The sequence below is a fragment of the Hemiscyllium ocellatum genome, chromosome 30 (assembly GCF_020745735.1).
Source record: "Hemiscyllium ocellatum isolate sHemOce1 chromosome 30, sHemOce1.pat.X.cur, whole genome shotgun sequence".
NCBI classification, from domain to species: Eukaryota; Metazoa; Chordata; class Chondrichthyes; order Orectolobiformes; family Hemiscylliidae; genus Hemiscyllium; species Hemiscyllium ocellatum.
In genome coordinates, this window is record NC_083430.1 from 30925029 (window position 1) to 30949137 (window position 24109).

Sequence of the window (24109 nt, forward strand, 5' to 3'; positions counted from 1 at the left end):
CAAGATTGAGGGCATTAGAATGTTAGGACTCCTTTGAACGGGGATCATTAACAGACACCTAGTAGAAACTTTCAACATTATGTAATTGGGATTACGATCTCAGAAAAGACAATTATCTTGGTCCTCAGTGCCTCTGGATTACATAAGAAAATCATCCAGTGTTATCTAACTGTTCCAGTTCTAACTATGCATGTTGATGCCAGATGAGGGTACCACCAGGCTTATCTATAATATTCCCATTATTTTAATGTGCTATCAGCATTTAGTACCAAAGTTCATATGTGAATATATGACAAGTTGAACAAAGCTCTGTACAGCAACCAGAACTGTGGAACTGTCCCCTAGGAAGATGTGAGAATCGGCAGTGTAAAACAGAATTCAATAAATTTAAAATAAAAATGCAGTATGTTTGATTTCCTTTAATCTATATCTCTGTATTCAGTACCAACTGTTCAGTTACTTCTACTCTGTGGTGACCAAATCCAGTAACAGAAAATTGATAGTCAATCTTTCAGAGAGATGAAATCAGCTAATCAATGACGCTTAATAACTTCTGAAAGTCTCAGAAGCAATTGGCAATAAAATATACCATCCCAGAGAGTTGAAAATGTGTTGCTGGTTAAGCACAGCAGGTTAGGCAGCATCCAAGGAATAGGAAATTCGACGTTTCGGGCATAAGCCCTTCATCAGGAAGAAGGGCTTATGCCCGAAACGTCGAATTTCCTATTCCTTGGATGCTGCCTAACCTGCTGTGCTTAACCTGCTGAAAATGTGTTGCTGGTCAAAGCACAGCAGGCCAGGCAGCATCTCAGGAATAGGGAATTCGACGTTTCGAGCATAAGCCCTTCATCAGGAATGAGAGAGAGTAGCCAAGCAGGCTAAGACAAAAGGCAGGGAGGAGGGACTTGGGGGAGGGGCGGAGGTGGGATAGGTGGAAGAAGGTCAAGGTGATCTTGGTGTCTATGTACACAGATCTCTGAAAGTTGCCACCCAGGTAAATAGTGCTGTGAGGAAGGCATATGGTGTACTGGGCTTTATTGGCAGAGGAATTGAGTTCCGGAGTCCTGAGGTCATGTTGCAGTTGTATAAGACTCTGGTGAGGCCTCATCTGGAGTATTGTGTGCAGTTTTGGTTGCCATACTATAGGAAGGATGTGGAAGCTTTAGAACGAGTGCAGAGGAGGTTTACCAGGATGTTGCCTGGAATGGTAGGAAAATCTTATGAGGAAAGGCTGAGGCACTTGGGGCTGTTCTCATTGGAGAAGAGAAGGTTTAGGGGAGATCTGATAGAAGTGTATAAGATGATTAGGGGTTTAGATAGGGTAGATACTAAGAACCTTTTACCGCTAATGGAGTCAGGTTTTTACTAGGGGACATAGCTTTAAATTAAGGGGTGGTAGGTATAGGACAGATGTTAGGGGTAGATTCTTCACACAGCGGGTTGTGAGTTCATGGAATGCCCTGCCCGTATCAGTGGTGAACTCTCCTTCTTTATGTTCATTTAAGCGGGCATTGGATAGGCATTTGGAAGTTATTGGGCTAGTATAGGTTAGGTAGGACTCGGTCGGCGCAACATCGAGGGCCGAAGGGCCTGTACTGCGCTGTATCCTTCTATGTTCTATGTTCTATATGTGAGGGTGATAGGCCGGAGTGGGGTGGGGGCAGAGAGGTCAGTAAGGAGATTGCAGGTTAGGAGGGCGGTGCTGAGTTGAGGGAACCGACTGAGACAAGGTGGGGGGAGGGGAAATGAGGAAACTGGAGAAATCTGAATTCATACCTTGTGGTTGGAGGGTTCCCAGGCGGAAGATGAGGCGCTCCTCCTCCAGCCGTCGTGTTGTTATGTTCTGCCGGTGGAGGAGTCCAAGGACCTGCATGTCCTCGGTGGAGTGGGAGGGAGAGTTAAAGTGTTGAGCCACGGGGTGGTTGGGTTGGTTGGTCCGGGCGGCCCAGAGGTGTTCTCTGAAGCGTTCCGCAAGTAAGCGGCCTGTCTCCCCAATGTAGAGGAGGCCACATCGGGTGCAGCGGATGCAATAGATGATGTGTGTGGAGGTGCAGGTGAACTTGTGGCAGATATGGAAGGATCCCTTGGGACCTTGGAGGGAAGTGAGTGTGGAGGTGTGGGCGCAAGTTTTACATTTCCTACGGTTGCAGGGGAAGGTGCCGGGGGTGGAGATTGGGTTGGTGGGGGGTGTGGATCTGACGAGGGAGTCACGAAGGGAGTGGTCCTTGCGGAACGCTGATAGGGGAGGGGAGGGAAATATATCCTTGGTGGTGGGGTCCGTTTGGAGGTGGCGGAAATGACGGCGGATGATACGTTGTATGCGGAGGTTGGTGGGGTGGTAGGTGAGAACCAGTGGGATTCTGTCTTGGTGGCGGTTGGCGGAGCGGGGCTCAAGGGCGGAGGAGCGGGAAGTGGAGGAGATGCGGTGGAGGGCATCGTCGATCACATCTGGGGGGAATCTGCGGTCCTTGAAGAAGGAGGCCATCTGGGCTGTGCGGTGTTGGAACTGGTCCTCCTGGGAGCAGATGCGGCGGAGACGAAGGAATTGGGATATGGGATGGAGTTTTTGCAGGGGACAGGGTGGGAGGAGGTGTAGTCCAGGTAGCTGTGGGAGTCAGTCAGTTTATAGTAGATGTCTGTGTTGAGTCGGTCACCCGAGATAGAGATGGAAAGGTCTAGGAAGGGGAGGGAGGAGTCTGAGACAGTCCAGGTGAATTTCAGGTCGGGATGGAAAGTGTTAGTAAAGTTGATGAACTGTTCAACCTCCTCGTGGGAGCACGAGGCAGCGCCGATACAGTCATCGATGTAGCGGAGGAAAAGGTGGGGGGTGGTGCCAGTGTAGTTGCGGAAGATGGACTGTTCCACATATCCTACGAAGAGGCAGGCATAGCTGGGGCCCATGCGGGTGCCCATGGCAACTCCTTTAGTTTGGAGGAAGTGGGAGGATTGAAAAGAGAAGTTATTCAGGGTGAGGACCAGTTCAGTCAGTCGAAGGAGGGTGTCAGTGGAAGGGTACTGGTTGGTGCGGCGGGAAAGGAAGAAGCGGAGGGCTTTCAGTCCTTCGTGATGGGGGATGGAGGTGTACAGGGACTGGATGTCCATAGTGAAAATAAGGCGTTGGGGACCGGGGAAGCAAAAATCCTGGAGGAGGTGGAGGGCGTGGGTGGTGTCCCGAACGCAGGTGGGGAGTTCTTGGACTAAAGGGGACAGGACCGTGCTTAACCAGCAACACATTTTCAACTGTGATCTCCAGCATCTGCAGACCTCATTTTTCATTCCAGAGAGTTGCCTATTTTCTTGTTCTGTGTCAAGGTGCATGAGATCACATCTATAGCTATACGGGAATGATAAAGCAATTGAAAATTGAATCTCTCACTGAAAGGGTGAGTTAATCCTTTGTTTCTATTAAACCAGAAGAACTCAGGTTTTTATGTTAAAACTTTTATTCATACATGGGAAATGTACACTTCAAAAAATGACATACTGTTCAAATTTTTATTAGAAGAACAAAGGTTTGAAGAGCAGTTTTACAGAGCTTCCTAACCACTATTCTTACAGATAATAATTTCCAGTCAAAAGGTTATACATTTACTCACCTATAATTCTACCCATACATGTGTTTGCATAGTTTATATTCCAAGTTAGTACATATGACTTTATTGTCCAATCACATTAAACTACTACATATAACTATTATTATTCAAACATTATTTGTTCACATCTTCCAGTTGTCATTACATAATTGTGACTCCAGAAAATCGATTTTCACTTCTCATAATTACATTAGCTCCGCCAACTACTTATTAATATTGAATCAGTAGGCCATCTTTAACAATGGCAAAGATGGCTGTGACTGCATGCAATGGGCTATCATGTCAAACCTGAGCTGACGGCTTTTCAATTGAAAAATATCTTCCATGAGTTCTATTGTTAATCTTCTACTGGCTGTTTCCACCTGTACCAAACTCAAGAAACTCAACAGTAATAAAAGCAAAGTACTGCGGATGCTGGAATCTGAAACCAAAAAAGAGAAAATGCTGGAAAATCTCAGCAAGTCTTGCAGCATCTGTAAGAAAGAAAAGAGCTGATGTTTCGAGTCTAACTGACCCTTCGTCAAAGCTCAGCAGATGCTGCAAGACTTGCTGAGATTTTCCAGCATTTTCTCTTTTTTGGTTTCAAACTCAACAATAAACTCAACAAACATAGAGTAAATATTTGGTAGAGGCCCTAGGGTCAGAGATATGAGGGAGTAGAAACGTATCTTCATAGTAAGACTGTCTAAAGAGGAGATCCAATTCTATTTCAGTTTAAAAATCTAAGATACTGCCTGTACACTTGAGATTGTTCTTGTCTGCTGCTAAATTTTGTAAAGTGAACTCAGATAATGTCAACGACTGAAAATTGCACTTGTAGAAATGAGATATTTTTAAGAAAAAGAAGGCACCACTGACCTGCAGTTCTTAAATATGTTATTGAACTATATGTAAGGAAGTAAAATTAATATTGTCACAATTTCATCCTAATGTCCAATGTTTCTAAGTTAAAATCTTTCTGATATAAAATTCCTAAACTGCCTAGAGGTCGCCCCTGAGGTTTTTATTTCTGCACATGAGCTATGGACACTGCACAATAGGTCAGATTTCACTCAGTGTTCAAAACATGCTGCATCAATGGGGTCTTAGGAGTTATTCTAAGTTGCCTCTCTGAAAGCTATGTTTCAAGAAAGAGCAGGGTTTTTTTTGCAAATCGATACAGTCAGATTCCTTATTTCTATAACTGATAAAAGTACTTGAAATACCTCTGAAATACTGGAAATGTTGATTTAGTATAACTGAAGCAGAGATGTAGGGTTCTCATTTTTCTATCAATTATTATCTTTAGCTGCATTGCTATACCATTTATTAATTTAAGTATATTTTTGCTCTACATATTAAAAACTATACCAAATTTGTTCTGGTCACCTTGCTACAGGAAAGATATTATTAAACTGGAAAGACTGCAGAAAAAATTTACAAGGATGCTACTGGGACGCACTGGTTACAAAGGCTCTACAATGTCTCTTCTTCCTCAGGTAGCTGAGGAAATTTGGCATGATGGCAAATACCCTTGCCAAAATTTTGTCTGGATGTATCACTACCTGGTATGGCAACTGTACTATTCAAGATCAGAGGTAGAGACAGTTACAGAGAGTGGTGAACTCAGCCCGACAATCACAAAGACCAATCTCATATCTATAGAATCCATCTACCCGGCCCGTTTTCAAGGAGAAGCCACCAGCATTCTCAAAGATCCATCCCACTCCAACAATGTTTTTCTACAACCTCCACATCAGGGAGAAGGTACAGAAGCCTGAACACACGCACCAGCCAGTTTTGAAACAGTTTCTACCCTACTGTTGTTAGAATATTGAATGGACTCACAAACTCTTAACATTCGCCTGTACCTGTGCTTTTGTTTTTGCTGCTGTTCACCTATTATTTACTTATCTATGCTACTTAACTCTGTGATCTGCCTGTATTGCTCACAAGACAAAGTTTTCACTGTGCCTCTGTACACGTGACAATAAATTCAATTCAATTCGATTTGAGTTATGGACAGGGTGAATAGGCTGTGACATTTTTCACTGAGATTGGGAGATTAAGGTGTGACTTTGTGGAGCTTTATAAAATCATGACAGGATAAAGTGAATAGGATTGGATCGTTCAAAACTAGAGGGCATAATTTTAACATGAGAGGAGAAAATTTTAAAAGGGACCTGAGGGACAACTTTCACACAGAGGATGGTTTGTATATGGAATGAACTGCCGGAGGAAGTAGTAGATGCAGATACAGTTACAACATTTAAGATATTTGGACAAGTGCATGAATAGGAGAGGTTTAGAGGAATGTGTGTCAAACACAGACAATTTGGACCAGTTTGGTTTGGGAAACCACGGACAAGTTAAAACGAAGGGTCTGTTTCCTTGTTGTATGACCCTATCTAAAACAATTTAACCTTTGATTGCATTAATGGGGAACATAATTCAAGTTGACAAAACAAGCCTGTACAAGTACTTCATTTTCATACTTAAAATGTCTCTGTGCTGTCAACAATAATTTTGGTTTGAAAGTCAGTTCCATAATAGACACCACATTCCCCAAAAAGGAAAAGCAAATCCTGTTAGTTATTTCTCAGATGATCATTGCTTCAAACGAGTTTTGGAGTAGAATTTTGCTCACAACTAACTTTAACTTGTTCTACTATAAGCAACTACAAGCATTTTATTTTATGGACATATCCTCAGTGCAGTTTCTTTTTCCATTATCAACCTTTGAGAGCGGACATGATTTGGAAGCTGGATTTGAGCGAACAGAACGGTTCAGGGTGAAGCGGTGACTATGAGGAAATAAATATAAAGATAAGATGTGGTAGTCAGCAGGGAAGGAGGCAGAGGTTAAGGCTGGCCTTCAGTCAGACCTCCAGAGGTGCAGGCACGCTTGGTGAGCATTTCCAGCCGTGTTTTGTTTTTAATGGGAATGTCAGATTGCGGGCAGTCTCGGTACCTGTATTATATGTGTATATTATTGTTGTTGTTGTTGTCCAGGGTCACTCCAGTCAATGCGGATCGAGCTGTGCAGATGGTGAAGGGCTGCTGCTCTCCTCCCGCTGATCGGGGGGGTGGGGGCGGTCCATCTCTCCCCCCACCCCGAGGGGGGGAGGGGAACTCGGCAGCTCCCCGCTGTCCCGGTGCTGCAACCCTCCCCCTCGCCGGGACATGAGTCCCTCTTCCCCCTCTCCTCCGCCGCTGGCCCACCTCGAAGGCCACGCGCTACCATGGCAACCGACCAACGTGGCCGCGGCGCTCGATTATCGCGTCACTTCCGCACTGGGCGGCGGCGGCGAAAGGAAGATGGCGGCGGATAGCGAGGTGAGGTGAGGGGGCGAGGTGCGGTTCTTCCCGAGTACTGCCTGGAGCCGGCTCTGGAGTATGTGGAAGGAGGAGGGAACGCTAATGGAGTAGTGGTGTTCAGTTCTGATGAGGAGTAACCGGGGCTGAAGCATTAACTCTGCTTTTCTCTCCACGGCTTCTGTCGGACCTGCTGAGTTTCTCCAGTGTCCTCTGTGTTTGTTTCAGATCCCTGTATTCCTGATGAAGGGCTTTTACCCGAAACGTCGATTTTCCTGATGCTCCCTGAACTGCTGTGCTCTTACAGCACCACTAACCCAGAATCAGGTTTCCAGCATCTGCGGTCATTGTTTTTACCTTGTTTCAGATTCCCCCCCCCCCCCCCCCCCATCCCCCCCCCCCCCCCCATCCCCCCCCCCCCCCCCCCCCCATCCCCCCATCAGCAGTCCTTTCTGAGGTTAGAACAGTGGCGGTGATCTTCATGGCATAATACATTAATATTTACAAAAATAAGCTTGTTGTTTAGATTAGATTCCCTACAGTGTAGAAATAGGCCCTTCAGGCTAACAAGTCCGCGCCGACCCTCTGAAGAGTAACCCACCCAGACCCATTTCCCTCTGACGAATGCACCTATCACTATGGGCCATTTAACATGGCCAATTCACCTGACCTGCACATCTTTGGATTGTGGGAGGAACCAGAGTGCTTGGAGGAAACCCACGGGGAGAATGTCACCTGAGGCTGGAATTGAACCTGGGACCCTGGCACTTTGAGGTAGAAGTGCTAGCCATTGTGCTGCCCCGTGGTGAAAGAATACTAATTACCAGAATGTGTCAGGGAAAAAAAAGAAACTCCAATCATTGTACTATTAATTAAAATATCCAGGCTGATATTGAGGACACAATAAAGTCTGTTTGACTGCATTGCTGATTTTTTTTCCTTTACAATACAGATTGATAAGCTGCATTCTGCAGGTCTCAAATATGGGCATTAGGCTTGAATGCTTAATAATGGTATGAGCTTTACTGACTTTAATGGTTCTCCACTGACGTGCGTCAACAAATTCCATTTGTATAGTACCTCAGACAATGCAGGTTTGAGTGCCAGCTATGTAATCTCAGGTTAAAGGGTCAGCCACCGAGACTGAGATGAAGAATGACTACTTCGTGTAGAGAATTCTGAGTTCTTTGAATGTTGTACCTGTGACTGCTGTAATTGTTTACATTAAGTATATTCAAGCCTGACGAGTAGCTTTTTTGGTTTCTTAAGGGAGTAATTAAAACTGAATACTGGCAGGAAATTGGAGTTGACACCAAAGATTTGCCAGAATCTTATTCTGCACGACATACTACTTCCTTTATTTTTTGTAACTCTGTGGATTCACAGAGGTATGACGGACCCTGTAAGTTCATACAATTGTCCTTTTCTGACTTTTTCTGTGAACTTCTGTTCTTTGCCTGTAGAATCCTGGCCTTTCTTACCCAGGGCACTACCTGTGTTCTATAACTACTGACTTTCAGTGAACACAATGAGCTTACTTTCTTATCCAGGGTTTTCTCTGCATCAAGCTACATTTGGAAGCTATCTTATTTTAGAAATAAGTTTGAATTTCTGCCTCAATTTTGATTTTTTTTTATATAACTGCAGGTCCAGGACATTCCTTGCAGCAGTGGAGAGCCTACAATTTCAGCAGCAGAGAAACGGGAGGAAAGACTGAAGAGATTCAGAGATCTGCATCTTAAGCGGGTGAGAAACCACTGGCTACATTATGTTGTATCTTGTATCCCTCACTGACTGAGCTGGTTTTTAATGGAAAAAGCAAACAGTAGCTAGTAAATGTATTAAATCAATGCAAACCAGCCAATGAGAGAAATATGTATGAATTTAATTGTAAATAAAATTTCTTTGATTATTGAAAGGTAAGTCATATTGGGACCATTTTCCTGTCATGTTAACTCGTTAAAGTATATGGTACTTCTTAATTGACCATTGTCATATTGTTTGTGCATTGTTGTTGATTTATGTTCAGCATAGGTAATGTAGGTCAAGTGGTTGTTAGTAGAAGATATTCCCCAATCTGCTGTGCAGTAGTTTGTTTTGAAATTGGGAAGGCTGTTGCTAGTAACTCAAACATTTTGGGATCCTATTGGTAAGATGATCACAGACCTTAAAACCTTTGCCCCCTGAACCTGATGGACTTGCATCCTTGGGTTTTAGCATAAGTATCTACAGAGGTAGTGGATGTGTTGGTAGTCATAGAGGCTTGCAAGACTGCCTGTGTAACATCTTTATTCAGAAAGGGAGAGGCACAAACACTAGATATTTATAGGTCAGTTAGCTTAACATCTGTCATTGGGAAACTGCTAGAGCCTATTATGAAGAGTGTAATATCAGGGCATTTCGAAATGCACAGTATAAGTAAGCAGAATCAACTTGGTTTAGAAAGGGAAAATCATGCCGGACAATGTTGTTGCAATTCTTTGAGGAGTTAACAAAGAGAATGGATACAGGAAAACCAGTACATTAATATGTTGGGATTTCCAAAGTGCATTCAATACAGTACCACCCATAAGCCTACTTAACAAGGTAAGAACCCACACGTTGCGGGTAGTACATTAACATGAATAAAGGCTCCTGTGATACAGCAATAATGTCCTAACATCTGAACTGTGATTAAAATTGTTTATTAGCATTAATATTTTTAGAGGATTGGCTGCATAATATAGAAGGCAGTGAATTGGGATAAAGATGACATTTTCAGGATGGATACCTGTAACTACTGGACTGCCATACTGATTGTTGCTGGGGTCACAATTATTTACAATATATATTTATGACTTGGTGGAAAGTGAATGCACAGTCACCAGATTTGCAGAGGACCCAAAAATAGATGGGAAGGTAAGTCATGAGAATGATAAACTGCCTGTTTGCCCCGTAGACTATGTGAGTGGGCAAAAACGTGGTGTATGGAATATAATGTGGGAAAATGTGAGATTATGCACTTTATCAGGAAGAATAGAAGAGCTGAATTTGTTTAAATGGCGAAAGACTACAGAAACCTGCAGCATGGAGGGATTGAAATTTAGCAGGTAATAAAGAATGCCAATGGACTATTGGCCTTTATTTCAAAAGGAATGGAGTATAACGTAGTAGGATCTTCCTAAAACTTTACAGGGGACTAGTCCGATTGCACCTGAAAACTGAGAGTAGTTTTGGTCCCCTTATATAAGAAAAAGATACTGACTTTGGAGGCAGTCCAGAGAAAGTTCATTAGGTAGGGTGTGGAGGGATTTTCTTAGGAGGAAAGTTTGGGTAAGTTGGACTTACACTCATTGGAGTTTAGGAGATTGAGAGGAGAATTTTTTTGAAAAATAAAGAATTGTTAGGGGGCTTGACAAGATCGATATAGAGAGGTTTTTGCTCTGAGTCTAGTACCAGAGGTCATACTCTCAGTATAAGGAATAGTTAATTCAAGAAGAAATGAGGAAGACTTTTCTTTCCCTCTGTGTGGGTTATGAATCTATGAAATATTATTATCACAATTGTTGCAGCTGGGTCATTAATTTATACTCAAGGCTGAAATAGGCAGATTTTCAATTGGTAAAGGAATCGTATGTTATGGAGAAAAGCCAGGCAAGAGAAGTTGAGAGTTGTGATCTCATTCAGTGGCGGAGCTGATTTAATGGCTTGAAAGACCTACCTCAGCTCTACCATCTTATGGTATTCTGTTTAATCTGCAAACTCTGTGCCGCAGTTGATGCTCGAGTCTCGGCAGATGATTTGGGACTGGGAGGTTTGTGTGTTCTCTGTCTTGCCTTTGGCTTTGTAGGTTCCTGATAAAGTCTCTAAATCAGTTCACTGGATTTCAACATGAATATTCTTCACTCTAGTTGGTCACAAACCAGGGGCTTCCATTGTAAATGGAGCTGTTTGACCTCTTCAGTGATTATTTGAGGATATTCCCAAAGCTTTTCTGTTGTCCTTCTGGTAACTACCTGCTGTGATCAAATTGCAAGTAGTTTAATATTGTTGTGACTGCTACCTCCTTTTAAGTGTGAATTTGGAAAGTTATCGTGTTATGACCGTGCACAGGTTCTTTAAAAATTCTTGAATTTCAGACATAAGCTGCAAAAGTCTTTGTTCCTTTGTTCCCAGAATGAATCTCGGAAATTGAATCATCAGGCAGTGGCAGAGGAGGACAGAATCCTGAAATTACCAGCTAACTGGGAGTCTAAAAAAGCACGATTGGAATGGGAGCTGAAAGTGGAAGAGAAAAAAAAGGTAACCACAATATTTTTGTCTCTCATTGAGTATCTGAACTGTCAAGTTCCATGTTGCTGAACAGAAATCTCAGAGTGCAGGTTCATAGTTCCTTGAAAGTAGAGTTGCAGGTAGATAGGATAGTGATGGAGGTGTTTGGTATGCTTTCCTTTATTGGTGAGAGTATTGAGTATAGGAGTTGGGAGGTCGTGTTGCAGCTGTACAGGACATTGTTAGGCCACTTTTGGAATATTGCTTGTAATTCTGGTCTCCTTCCTGTCAGAAGGTTGTTGTGAAACTTGAAAGGGTTCAGAAAAGATTTACAAGGACGTTGCCAGGGTTGGAGGATTTGATCTATAGGGAGAGGCTAAATAGGGCGGGGCTGTTTTCCCTGGAGTGTCGGAGGCTGAGGGGTGACCTTATAGAGGTTTATAAAATCATGAGTATGGATAGGATAAATGGACAAGGTCTTTTCTCTGGCGTGTGGAGTCAGGGTGAGAGGGAAAGATATAAAAGAGACCTAAGGGGCGACCTTTACATGCAGAGGGTGGTGCAAGCATCGAATGAGCTGTCAGAGTAAGTGGTGGAGGCTGGTACATTTACAGCATTTAAAAGGCATCTGGATGGGTTTATGAATAGGAAGAGTTAGAGGGATATGAGGTAAGTGCTGGCAAACGGTACTAGATTAGATTGGGATATCTGATTGGCATCAACTAGTTGGACTGAAGGGTCTGTTTCCGTACTTTCCATCTGTATGACTCTGTAAATCCTTTGTGGCAATTCACAAATTGGAGGCTTAAGGACGAAGTTTTTTCTAAATTTCAAAACAAAGTTCCCTTTGATCTTGTGATACAAAGCATCTCACCATCTGGAAAAATATTGTTTGAATTTTTAACTCTGAATTATGAAATTTGTACCATCTTCAGTTTACCAGTCACTAAACAGCATTTATGCTAACCTTAAGCATTCCTTGAAAGTTTGAGATTATAAAGTATGTCAATATTTTGCGTTGTTAGTGACTTAAATGGCAAGTAAATGACATTGCTGAAGATAAGCAGAGCTTTTTGTCAATTTGGCTTTCACATTTGCCAATATAGCAATCACTAATACATAGAAATCCATTTTGTGTGAAAATTTGGACCCATTCCTCCAGAAGTATAATATGGGGCTTTAAATGCAATTCTCTTTCTTCTAATACAATTTATATTTTTATGTAATTTTTGTATGTTTGTGGGGCAGGAATTGTATTGTTATTGCTATTTGTATTTAATCAGCTCACCCAAATACATCTCTAAATATCTCATTATGATGTAAACTGAAATGGGAATCTTGGAAGTAATCAAACTATGAAGTGCAGTTGGGTATTTAATCTGCTAAAGGTTTGTTTTTACAGTATCAGCAATCCGGATGTTTATAGTAGAATGTGTACCATTGTTGCATGTAACTGCAGAAACGCCACAGTAAAACTAGGTCTAGGGATGCCACCATGCAATCTGTCTGATGCAATCTTTCTCAGCAAGTGTATAAAGTTAAATCTTAAGATGGATTCCCAGAGAGGGACGTCATTTAGCCTGATATTATTTTCACAACAAAGAACAGTAAATACATTGTTTAACTCTTGTGTAAAACTCAATGTTTCTTGCCTTTAAGTTTATTGGAGCATATTTGTTTGGTCTTTAACAAACTGAAAAGTGCCTCAGCATGAAACAGTTATGCATAATGATTCTAGAGCAGTGATTTCCATCTCTATTTCCTGCTTAACCTTCTAGGAGTGTCTGGAGAAGGGAGAAAATTATGAACGAGTTAAGCTGTTGGAAATAAGTGCTGATGATGCAGAGCGATGGGAAAGAAAGAAAAAAAAGAAAAATTCCGATCCAGGTTTTTCAGGTACTTGGCTTCAGTGACGATTCACTGCTTGAAATAGTGTCATTTGTCCATTAATAACTCTTCAAAAATATTTTGATTTTATCAAACTTAACATACTGTGGTTTTCAAGGAGTTGTTTGATGACCATTTGGTACTGTAGCAGCATGTCCTTGCCCACTTTTACTAGACAGCATGCTCCAAAGGATCAGACTGGAAAAGCATTGGTACAGCCCAGAATAAATTAGTGATTCTGACAGTGTATTACTGCTTTAAAAATAATTCAATACATTTTAGGGTGCAGGAAGTTTGTTTTTTTTAAATTCTGCCACTATTTGTCTCCTAAAGGCCTTCTTACTTTGCTGGTGTGTGGCTTTGTGGCTATTCTCACTTAGTGGTTTTTATTCATATGTGAACTTTAACAATGAGTATTTTCAGAACCTATCTGTCCCCCAGTGCACCCATGTGCCTGCATAAAATAAAGTCGGATCTGCTATTATGCACATTTCGCAGTTGAAGAATTTAGACCATTATTTGCAGAAGGTGAACTTTCCTTATCTGTATTGGCAACAGTGTGATTCCGGTCCCATAGCTTTATATGGTACTGCTAATACACAATTTTCATATAATGCGGGATCTCACGGGAACTGAGCTATTGCGTTATGTCAGAATAGACTGTAGGAGCCACTGGACTTGAATCTGAAAGAGAAACTCTGCCTGGCTTTATTCTCCCTCTATTGCCATTTCCTTTGAGATGTTGAAGCTAATGGTAACAGGGGTATTGCTACACTGATTGAGATCAGCTAACGCAGCGCAAATTATTAACTTGGGTTTGTATGGTTCAACCACTTTTCGGGAAAATCATCAAGCATCCTAATTAGTAACTTTTCTGCTGGAATTCAGTGTAAGAATGGAAAGAACTGTTTCTATAAAATACCGGATTTGATATCTGTATTAGGCTCATTGTTACTAAAATTTCTGCAAGCATCATTCAGTAACTAAAAGCACAGGCAACAAACCTGTTCTTAGTCTTCTGCCTTTACTACTTCATAAACAGCTGCTATGATCTGGATAAAGATCTGCATGGTAAACTCAACAGCAACAATTTGTATTTACATAGCACCTTTAATAAAATATGCTTCACAGATGAATTATAAAACAAAGTACAGCACTAACCAAAATATGACCAAATGAAATAAGGGAACATGGTAGCATGTTAATAAATGGATAACTGGGTGAGACATGGAGTGCTAGGTTTGGAGGATTTGCAATACAGGGAGAGGCTGAATAGGCTGGGGCTGTTTTCCCTGGAGCGTCAGAGCCCTTATAGAGGTTTACAAAATCATGAACGGCATGCATAGGGTAAATAGATAAGATCTTTTCCCTGGGGTGGGGGAGTCCAGAACTAGAGGGCATAGATTTAGGGTGAGAGGGGAAAGATATAAAAGAGACCTAAGGGGCAACGTTTTCACGCAGAGGGTGGTACGTGTATGGACTGAGCTGCCAGAGGAATTGGTGGAGGTGAGTACAATTGCAATATTTAAAATGCATTTGAATGGGTATATGAATAGGAAGGGTTTAGAGGGATATGGGCCAAGTGCTGGTAAATGATACTAGGTTAGGTTGGGATATCTGGTCAGCATGGACGAGTTGGACCAAAGGGTTTATTTCCGTGCTGTACATTTCTAAGACTCTTAAAGGTATAGTCACAGGATCCCTGTCTAACCAAACTTTTAACTCTATAACATGCCATCTGAAATGGCCTAGCAAGCAACTTATTGTAGAGATATTCAGGAATATCACTTAAAGACATGTGATTCATTACCAAATACTCTGATGCGGCCTTAAATATTTTCAAACTCTTGAGAACATGTTGAGGTTGTACAAGACATTGGTGAGGTCTCTTCTGGAGTACTGTGACCAGTTCTGGTCTCCCTATTAGAAGAATGATATTATTATGCGAGGGAGGGTTAAGAAGAGATTTGCCAGCATGTTGCCGGTTATGAGGGTTTAAGTTCCAAGAAAGGCTGGGTAGGCTGGGACTTTTTTCAGTGGAGTGTAGGAGGTTGAGAGGTGACCTTTATAGAGGTTTATAAAATCATGAGTGGTATAGATAGAGTTAATGGTGGGTGTCTTTTTCCTAGGATGGGGGATTTCAAGACTGAGGGCATTTTTTTAAGGTAAGAAGAGAGAGATTTTAAAAAGACATGAGGAACAGATGTTTTGCACTGATGCCAGTTCGCAACGGAATGAACTTCATGAGGAAGCAGTACATGTGGGCACAGATATAATTACACTGTTACAATTACACAGTTACAGGACATTTGGATAAGTACATGAATAGGAAAGGTTTGGAGGGATATGCACCAGAAGCAGGTCGGTGGGACTAGTTTAGTTTGAGATTATGTTGGGCATGGACAGGTTGGACCGAAGTATCTGTTTCTGTACTGTATGAGTCTCCTGATTGTACAAATGATTGTTGAATCCATCACAGTTGTGCTGTACTTTCCTTCCTTTTATTATAAAACAAAGAATTCTGGGGTGACAATTTTATTTCAGTCTTACATTTCAAGAACATTCTGAGGTTTACCAGGCTGAGCCTTTTTCATTTGTAAGCAAAGAAATGAGAGATTTTGTAATGTTTTGTTTAATTACATTATCACAGACTTGGTTCATTTCTGATCTAGGTTTGTCATTCTAACATCAAAGTGCTGGTTAGACAATGTTTATATTTTTATTCCAGACTTTGCAGCTGCTCAGTTCCGCCAATATCAGAGATTAGTGAAGCAGATTAAACCAGACTTGGAGGCATATGACAAGCAGAAGGATGATGCGTGAGTCACTCTTTAAATTTGTGCCTTCTGATCTTCATCCTATTCACTGACCAGGGAAGAAAAGAAGAATATAAAGGCAAATGTGATATAGAACCACTAACCATAAAGATAAGACTTATCAGTATAACACTTAAACAAGACATACCTTATGAATTTGTTGTAACTGGAGTTTAAAAGTGTACTAACTTATTTATAGATAGACAATGATCATGAAAAGCTAATTTTTGTATTTGTGGAATGTCAAACTTCTCTTGTCCAAGAAGTTATAACATCTAATGGGCAATTACCTGGCATTTGGAACGTACCGACATGGTCCCTCGCTGTGTGACTCCACATGATTCTAATTTAATTGCGTTGATAATTTACCAGGATTAAACCCTGCTCTAACTCCTAGTTAATTATAAAATTGATCCCTCATCACTCTGACATCCCCCTCAACTACCTGCCAGAAAACCAACAAACCCACAGGAAGCTGATGCCGCAGCCCACATATTTCCTCACCAACATCACCCCTGTCCAAATGCTGCCCCCCAACAACATCTGATACACTCTGCCCTGTCACCCACCTGGCATATTTTATCATGATCCACGTAGCTACCTGTTACCCTCCCCTTGGCTCAACTCCATTCTATGTCCTCATTTACATTACAACTTTCAATTTCAAAGTTGGCACGGTGGCACAGTGGTTAGCACTGCTGCCTCACAGCGCCTGAGACCCGGGTTCAATTCCCGACTCAGGCGACTGACTGTGTGGAGTTTGCACATTCTCCCCGTGTCTGCGTGGGTTTCCTCCGGGTGCTCCGGTTTCCTCCCACAGTCCAAAGATGTGCGGGTCAGGTGAATTGGCCATGCTAAATTGCCCGTAGTGTTAGGTAAGGGGTAAATGTAGGGGTATGGGTGGGTTGCGCTTCGGCGGGTCAGTGTGGACTTGTTGGGCCGAAGGGCCTGTTTCCACACTGTAAGTAATTTAATCTAATCTAAAAAAAAACTTACTAATATTTGTTGTTGCCCAACTGCTGTGTACAAAGTCGATAAATCTGCATCTATACTAGACTTTAAAGAACTCTTCCCCAGGTTACATTCAAAAATGTTATTGTTTGCCTGAGACCTTCAGTTCTTCAGTGACTAAAAAAAGCTATAACTTGCTTCCATTGACACACTGACTTGTATATTCTTAAATTTTACCGATGGGATGTGGGTGTCACTGGCTGACCAACATTTATTGCTTGCCCCTAGTTGCTCTTGAGAAGGTGGTGGTGAGCTGCCTTCTTGATCAGTTGTAGTCAGTGTGCTGTAAGTACACCCTCAATGCCTTAGGGAGGGAATTCCTCGACCTTGACCCAGGGACAGAGAAGGAATGGTAACATATTTCTAAGTCACGATAATGAGTGGTTTGGAAGGGAACTTGCAGATGGTGGCATTTCTGTGCATCTGCTGCCCTACTGGAAAGACGTGGTCATGGGTTTGAATAACCAGAAATACTGAGTTAAGGAAGTAGTGTTGTGCAGTAAAGATACTAATTTGAATGCAATTGTTTTGTGGGTTTCTGCTAGGCTTGAATTAATGTGATAATTGCAAAACCTTTCTATTTAGGAAGTACTTTTCCTTTCTCATGAACAGTTCACCTTTCACTTGGTTTTCAAACAGTGGAAGAACTGATATCATTAGTTGCTTTTTTAAAATTATGATTGAAGTTAAATCACATTTCTCATTGTATGAAGGGGATTGCTTTTGTATTTCTTTCCAACAGTGGGGAGGAGTTCTACGCAACTGCAAACAGTCTAATCCATGGAACTCATGTTCCATCCCAAGCAGGTGTGGACAGGCTGGTGGCAGATGTTGAAAAGCAGTGAGTGTTTTTATAGTTTTAGTGCCTAATCTGTGTTTGTAAAATGTAACTAATACAGAAGGAATTAATTTTGCAGAACTGGAAAGACAGAATAGTAGCATATATAACTGATATAAACTAATAGTTATGGTTTAGTTGTAATAATGCTGTGTTAGGAACTGATAGGGTGCTGATGAAAGTATTGAGCTATCTTGTTTTAACCAACTTGTACCTTACTGTAAATTAGACAATGATTATAGATAATCCAGGTGTGGCCTATATAATAGTTTGCACTGTTCTAAGATGCTGCCAGGGATTGGTGTCTTTTTTTTTAATTACTTAGCCTACCTGATGTGTCTGTGTTTAGCTGGAAGACTCCCAGTTTCCATGTTGTTCTGATCTGTGGATTGGTGAGGAATGTGCATCAAATTACTGGACAGACCCTATGGGGATGTTGGCTGGTTCTGAATATTAAAGTTGTTTCCCGGTGCCAAGGCTGGCATCCAGTGCTCTAGAAGGAGCTAATTCCTCCTCTCGTCTCAATGACAGCTGTCGGGAAACAAATCCCTTGAATACATTATTCAAGCATGTCTTTTCCGGCCAGGAAACCCAACACAGTGAGTCTCCATGAGGCTGTTGCTGAACTGGAACAAATAAGCTTGTTCTTTTACAGTCGTGATAGGAGTACTTTTCTGAAAGTACTCCCCACCCCCATTCCAATGAAATTTCCCTGTAAAATTCTAATTACAGCCATTGAATGAAAACGCTTCAGGAGCTAACCAGACTGTCAGAATACAAGGCAGTCAGACAGGTTGCACAAAGTATTTCCGAGTGTCAGTACCTCACTTACAATGTCTCCTTTGGGAGCCATTGGAGAAACTGCATTCCATTGAGATACTAAGAGCCGCAGTTCCTATGTATGTCGAATGTGTTGAGTGTAATTCATGAAATAGTATTGTCTGTAAATACACATCTTTCTACCAAGAATACTGTCAGTATTATTGGCATCAATGAGACCTTTCAAATCAGCACAGATGACAGAAGTTTCTCCTGGACAGTTTTTTGGTATATCATTCTGCTTTGTGTTGTTATTTGCAGTCATATAAAATGTACCTCATTTTTCTTCCCAGAATTGAGAAGCGTGCCAAATACAGCAGACGTCGTCGTTACAATGATGATGCTGACATTGACTATATTAATGAGAGGAATGCCAATTTTAACAAGAAGGCAGAACGATTCTATGGAAAATACACTGCAGAAATCAAGCAGAATTTGGAGAGAGGAACTGCTGTCTGACATGTTTTCTGAAAAGATTCAAATTGCTTACGCTTGTATGCCATGTAGAGATTATGATTTTATCCTGGACTGATGTACAAATTCAACCTTTTACTGGTGTTACAAAATATTTAATGCAATGAACATCACTCGTGATCTCTAACAGACAATCTGTATGTCATATCATTTACTGGAATATGCTTTTCTAATGACTGCCAATGTTTATAGTGTCATCCTAGATTATGTCGCCATGCAGAGTGTTTTTTGTAACTTGTTTTGGACTACCAAGCAATTAAGATTGTTTGATTTTTGTTATCTATTCGTTATTCAAAAGGAATTTGGTATGATGTCAAAGATGATTTTGTCAAAGTCTTAGTCATTTTTTGCTTCTTATGAAGATTGAGGATACATTGTTGAATAAAGTTTGCTTTTATCAGTCATGAAACTACTTTAATTGCAAACATTGACAAAATATTGGTGAATACAAATGTAAAGCTTCTGTAAATATATTCAACAGAAAACAATTGTCACTGGACACCACTCTCTGCTGTCGAAAATTTGCTTTTCTGTAAACTTTATTCAATGTAAATATCCTTGTAATAGTGTATGGATAAGTTGTACAGATTAAATAAGCTTCACATTAACTTAGTACATGTTCCTAAGTTATTTTCAAATTTTGAAAGGGATTCAAATAAACTTTCTATCGAGTTCTTTGGAAGAGACTTATATTTTAATCATTTGTGGCGTATGCAACGACTGTCCACCCTAATTACCCTCAAAAAGGTAATGATGAGTTTTCATCGCTGTCTGTGTAGGATAGGTATTCGCAAGTTTCAAGAAGATTTGTAGCTCAGGTTGAGGTCTGGTTGTAGGTGTGCTCGCTGAGCTGGAAGGTTTGTTTTCAGATGTTTTGTCACCATACCACGTAAAATCATGGGTATGGTTATGCCCACTGTTGGGGAAGGTGTTCCAGAGTTTTGATCTGGTGACCATGAATGAGCAGCAACATAATTTCAAGTCAGGGCAATTTGTAACTTTCAGGTAATGGTGTTCCTATGTTTCAGCTTCCCTTGTCTCTCTTTTTAGGACTTTGCCTAAAATGCAAACTTTTCAAGACAGCACAGCCACAAAACATCAATTACCTACTTATTTTTTTCAAAATTGACGAAAAATAAATGCTTTTTGTTTTCATGTTTGTAATCAGCAAAATTGTTAAAGTTGTGTTAAGATCCTAATTAAAGAATGAAGTCATTTTCCAGCCCATAAATTCTAATCATATAAAAATACAAAATAATTGTGTTCAGCTATGAGAAAGCTAACGTGCCAGTTGTGAAACAACCCTTGAACATATTGTACCTATTGTGTGTAGACGTGACCCAAATCAATTTATTTTAAGCCCGTGGTGCTGTTTTTGTTTAGCCCTAATGGAATTTACCAAAATTATTTAATACTATTTCACTGTGGAACTCAAAAATTGTCTCCTATTTTCTCCATGCTGTCGTTTCCTCAGTTTTAGGATTGTTTCATGAAATGCAAAGAGGCTGATAAAAGTTGGAAGAACATAGAACATAGAAAGATACAGCGCAGTACAGGCCCTTCGGCCCTCGATGTTGCGCCGACCGAATCCTACCTAACCTACACTAGCCCAATAACTTCCAAATGCCTATCCAATGCCCGCTTAAATGACCATAAAGAAGGAGAGTTCACCACTGCTACTGGCACGGCATTCCATGAACTCACAACCCGCTGTGTAAAGAATCTACCCCTAACATCTGTCCTATACCTACCACCCCTTAATTTAAAGCTGTGTCCCCTAGTAACACCTGACTCCATTAGCGGTAAAAGGTTCTCAGTGTCGACCCTATCTTAAACCCCTAATCATCTTATACACCTCTATCAAATCTCCCCTAAACCTTCTCTTCTCCAATGAGAACAGCCCCAAGTGCCTCAGCCTTTCCTCATAAGATTTTCCTACCATTCCAGGCAACATCCTGGTAAACCTCCTCTGCACTCGTTCCAATGCCTCCACATCCTTCCTATAGTATGGCAACCAAAACTGCACACAATACTCCAGATGAGGCCGCACCAGAGTCTTATACAGTTGCAACATGACGTCAGGACTCCGGAACTCAATTCCTCTACCAATAAAGCCCAGTACACCATATGCCTTCCTCACAGCACTATTTACCTGGGTGGCAACTTTCAGAGATCTGTGTACATGGACACCAAGATCCCTCTGCTCATCCACACTACCAAGTAGCCTACCATTAGCCCAGTAATCCATCTTCTTGTTACTCCTACCAAAGTGAATGACTTCACACTTAGCTACATTGAATTCCATTTGCCACATTTCTGCCCAGCTCTGCAACTTATCTATATCCCGCTGTAACCTACCACTTCCTTCCTCACTATCCACAACGCCACCGACTTTTGTGTCATCCGCAAACTTGCTTACCCAGCTTTCAAGCCCTTCCTCTAGATCATTTATAAAGATAACAAAAAGCAATGGTCCCAAAACAGATCCTTGTGGTACACCGCTAGTAACTGCACTCCAAGATGAACATAGTCCATCAACTACTACCCTCTGTCTCCTTCCAGCCAGCCAATTCCTAATCCAAACCTCTAATGTATCCTCAATGCCATACCTCTGTAGTTTTAGCATTAGCCTACCATGGGGAACCTTATCGAACGCCTTACTAAAATCCATATACACAACATCTACTGCTTTACCCTCGTCCACTTCCTTAGTCACCTTCTCAAAGAACTCAATAAGGTTTGTGAGGCATGATCTGCCCTTCACAAAACCATGCTGGCTATCCTTGATCACGTTATTCCTATCCAGATGTTCATAAATCTTATACCTTACCATTGTCTCTAAGACTTTGCCCACCACTGAAGTCAGACTCACTGGCCTATAGTTACTAGGGCTATCCCTACTCCCTTTCTTGAACAAGGGGACCACATTCGTTATCCTCCAGTCCTCTGGTACTATTCCCGTTGACAATGACGACATAAAAATCCAGGCCAATGGCTCTGCTATCTCCTCCCTAGCTTCCCATTGGATCCTAGGGTAAATGCCATCAGGCCCAGGAGACTTATCTATTTTCATCCTCTCCAATATTCCCAGAACCTCTTCCCTGCATATTTCCAGGCCATCCATTCTAATCATTTGTGACTCCATATTCACATCAGCAACAGTGTCCTGTTCCTGAGTGAATACTGATGAAAAGTATTGATTTAGTGTCTCTCCAATTGCAACTGAGATGCAAAAAGAGACGTGTATGAGCGATAGTTGGTTGAGAATTGTTCCAGATGGTAGAGCTCAGTTATTTGGACGTTACTGACACTGCAATATTCCTGTGGGGGTTAAGTAAAATTTAAACGGGGGTATGAAGTTCAAACCAGTTAACTGCTTGTTGCTTTGCGGAGTTGAACTTCTCAAGTGTGGTTGAAGCTCTCTTTATCAACAAAGTGGAAAGCATTCCATTACACTACTGATTTACATTTTGTAGATGCTAGATACGCTTTGGAATATCAGCAGGCAAGTGTCACGATGTAGAATTCTCAATTTCTGCCCTATTTTCTAGGTACTATTTATATGCATAGTCCTGTTAGGTTCTGGTTTATGTCAACCTCAGGATGGTGATGGGACATTCTGTAAAAGTAATGTGCATTTAATGTCATCTCGGAGATAGACTCTCTGCTGTTGAAAGTGGTATTACCTATTATTTTGTGGAATGAATATTAATTGCCACTTAATGGCTCAAGTCTGAATGTTGTCCTGATCTTGCTGCATGCTAATACAGATTGTTTCTAAGGAGTTACAAGCTGTATTAAACAAGATGTAACCCTCAACAAACATTCCAGACGTTGTGTTGTCGGCAAGATCGGAAGTGAAGGAGCTCAAGATGATCGTGCCTTGGATATTATTTTGCAAAACTTGTTCAGCAATTTCCTGAGGTTAAAATGCTTAGCTTCTGAACTACAAATATCTTCACGTGTCCATATTACAAATAAGTCCCATGATCTGAAATTCTTAACTTTAATATGATTCCAGATTTTGAAATCAATAGCACTTACCAGTAAAAGCCATTTACAAAAGTTTAATGATTTCTGGTGTGGATTAATAATTCTTCACTTTTCAAGCCACAACTTGCTCTGGTGCAGCATTGAGGGAGGAAGTAGCAATACAATTAGAAGACATAGATACTATAAAGCATAAAAAGTGAACATTTACTCCATGTGAATTACGCCAGGTTTCCATGTGAAGCATTCACAGCCATCCCTTCGAAGGAGCAAGGAATCCATTGATAGCAACTTATGAATTTTCCATGTTTAACTGCAAATGCTAATGTCAAAGGTTGCTACCAGTTCCATAATTGTAATGATGGCAAACACTAATAGTTTTACTATTAATACAGCTGCAAACTCTAGGTCATTTTCTGTTAATGTCAGTTAAATTCCAATGTCAAAGTCCTGCTCTATGATAGCTGAATAGAATTGGCATATCCCTAGCAATCTTGAAGAAGCTTATTGCAATTTCAGGGAGGGCCAAATGTGATGATTCAATGCCACTTTGGAGCTCAAGTGCTAAAACCATTTCTGAAAAGCATATGACTGAAAATGTGTTCATCAGCAAATAGGACATCTCTCCTATGTGTATGGCTATGCCATCGCACCATGCTATAGGAGTTGCAGCTCATGACAAAGTTTACTGCCACCGTCATCTTTAAATGTAGGAATCTACATGGCTTGTTTGGTTTCACATTGTAGAGGAAAACTACATCTTAATATAAATTTATAGAGTCATAGAGACGTACAGCACAGAACAGACCCTTCAATCCAACTCGTCCATGCCGCCCAGATATCCCAGCCTAATCTAGTACCATTTGCCAGCGCTTGGCCCAGTTAATAAGATATATTTTATTACAGGTTAGCAACCAGTTAAAACAGAGTTTCCCAAAGTTGGGGTCAGAACTCCAAGTGGGATCTTAAGGTAAACAAACTCACCCTGGGTCACTAATGGCTACTGTAGACCTTTAGCCAAGTTAAAACAGTTGTGACCAAGCTTCAACAGTTCACATTAAGGAATTGCAACAATTTTCAAGTCTTGAAATGAGGTCACAGAGTGAAGAGGTTTAGAAAGCACCAATCTGTTCTGC

At 41.2% G+C, this 24109-nt stretch overlaps 1 protein-coding gene across 1 annotated transcript; it reads left to right on the forward strand.

The window, feature by feature from the left end:
- Positions 1-6869: 6869 nt before the first annotated feature.
- syf2 (SYF2 pre-mRNA-splicing factor) lies at positions 6870-19669 on the forward strand. Its single transcript, XM_060847337.1, has 7 exons — positions 6870-6908; positions 8535-8633; positions 11043-11168; positions 12917-13034; positions 15754-15844; positions 17595-17693; positions 18803-19669. Exons 1-7 carry the CDS (start codon positions 6891-6893, stop codon positions 18966-18968), a joined length of 717 nt encoding a protein of 238 aa, XP_060703320.1. The 5' UTR covers positions 6870-6890; the 3' UTR covers positions 18969-19669.
- Positions 19670-24109: the final 4440 nt, after the last annotated feature.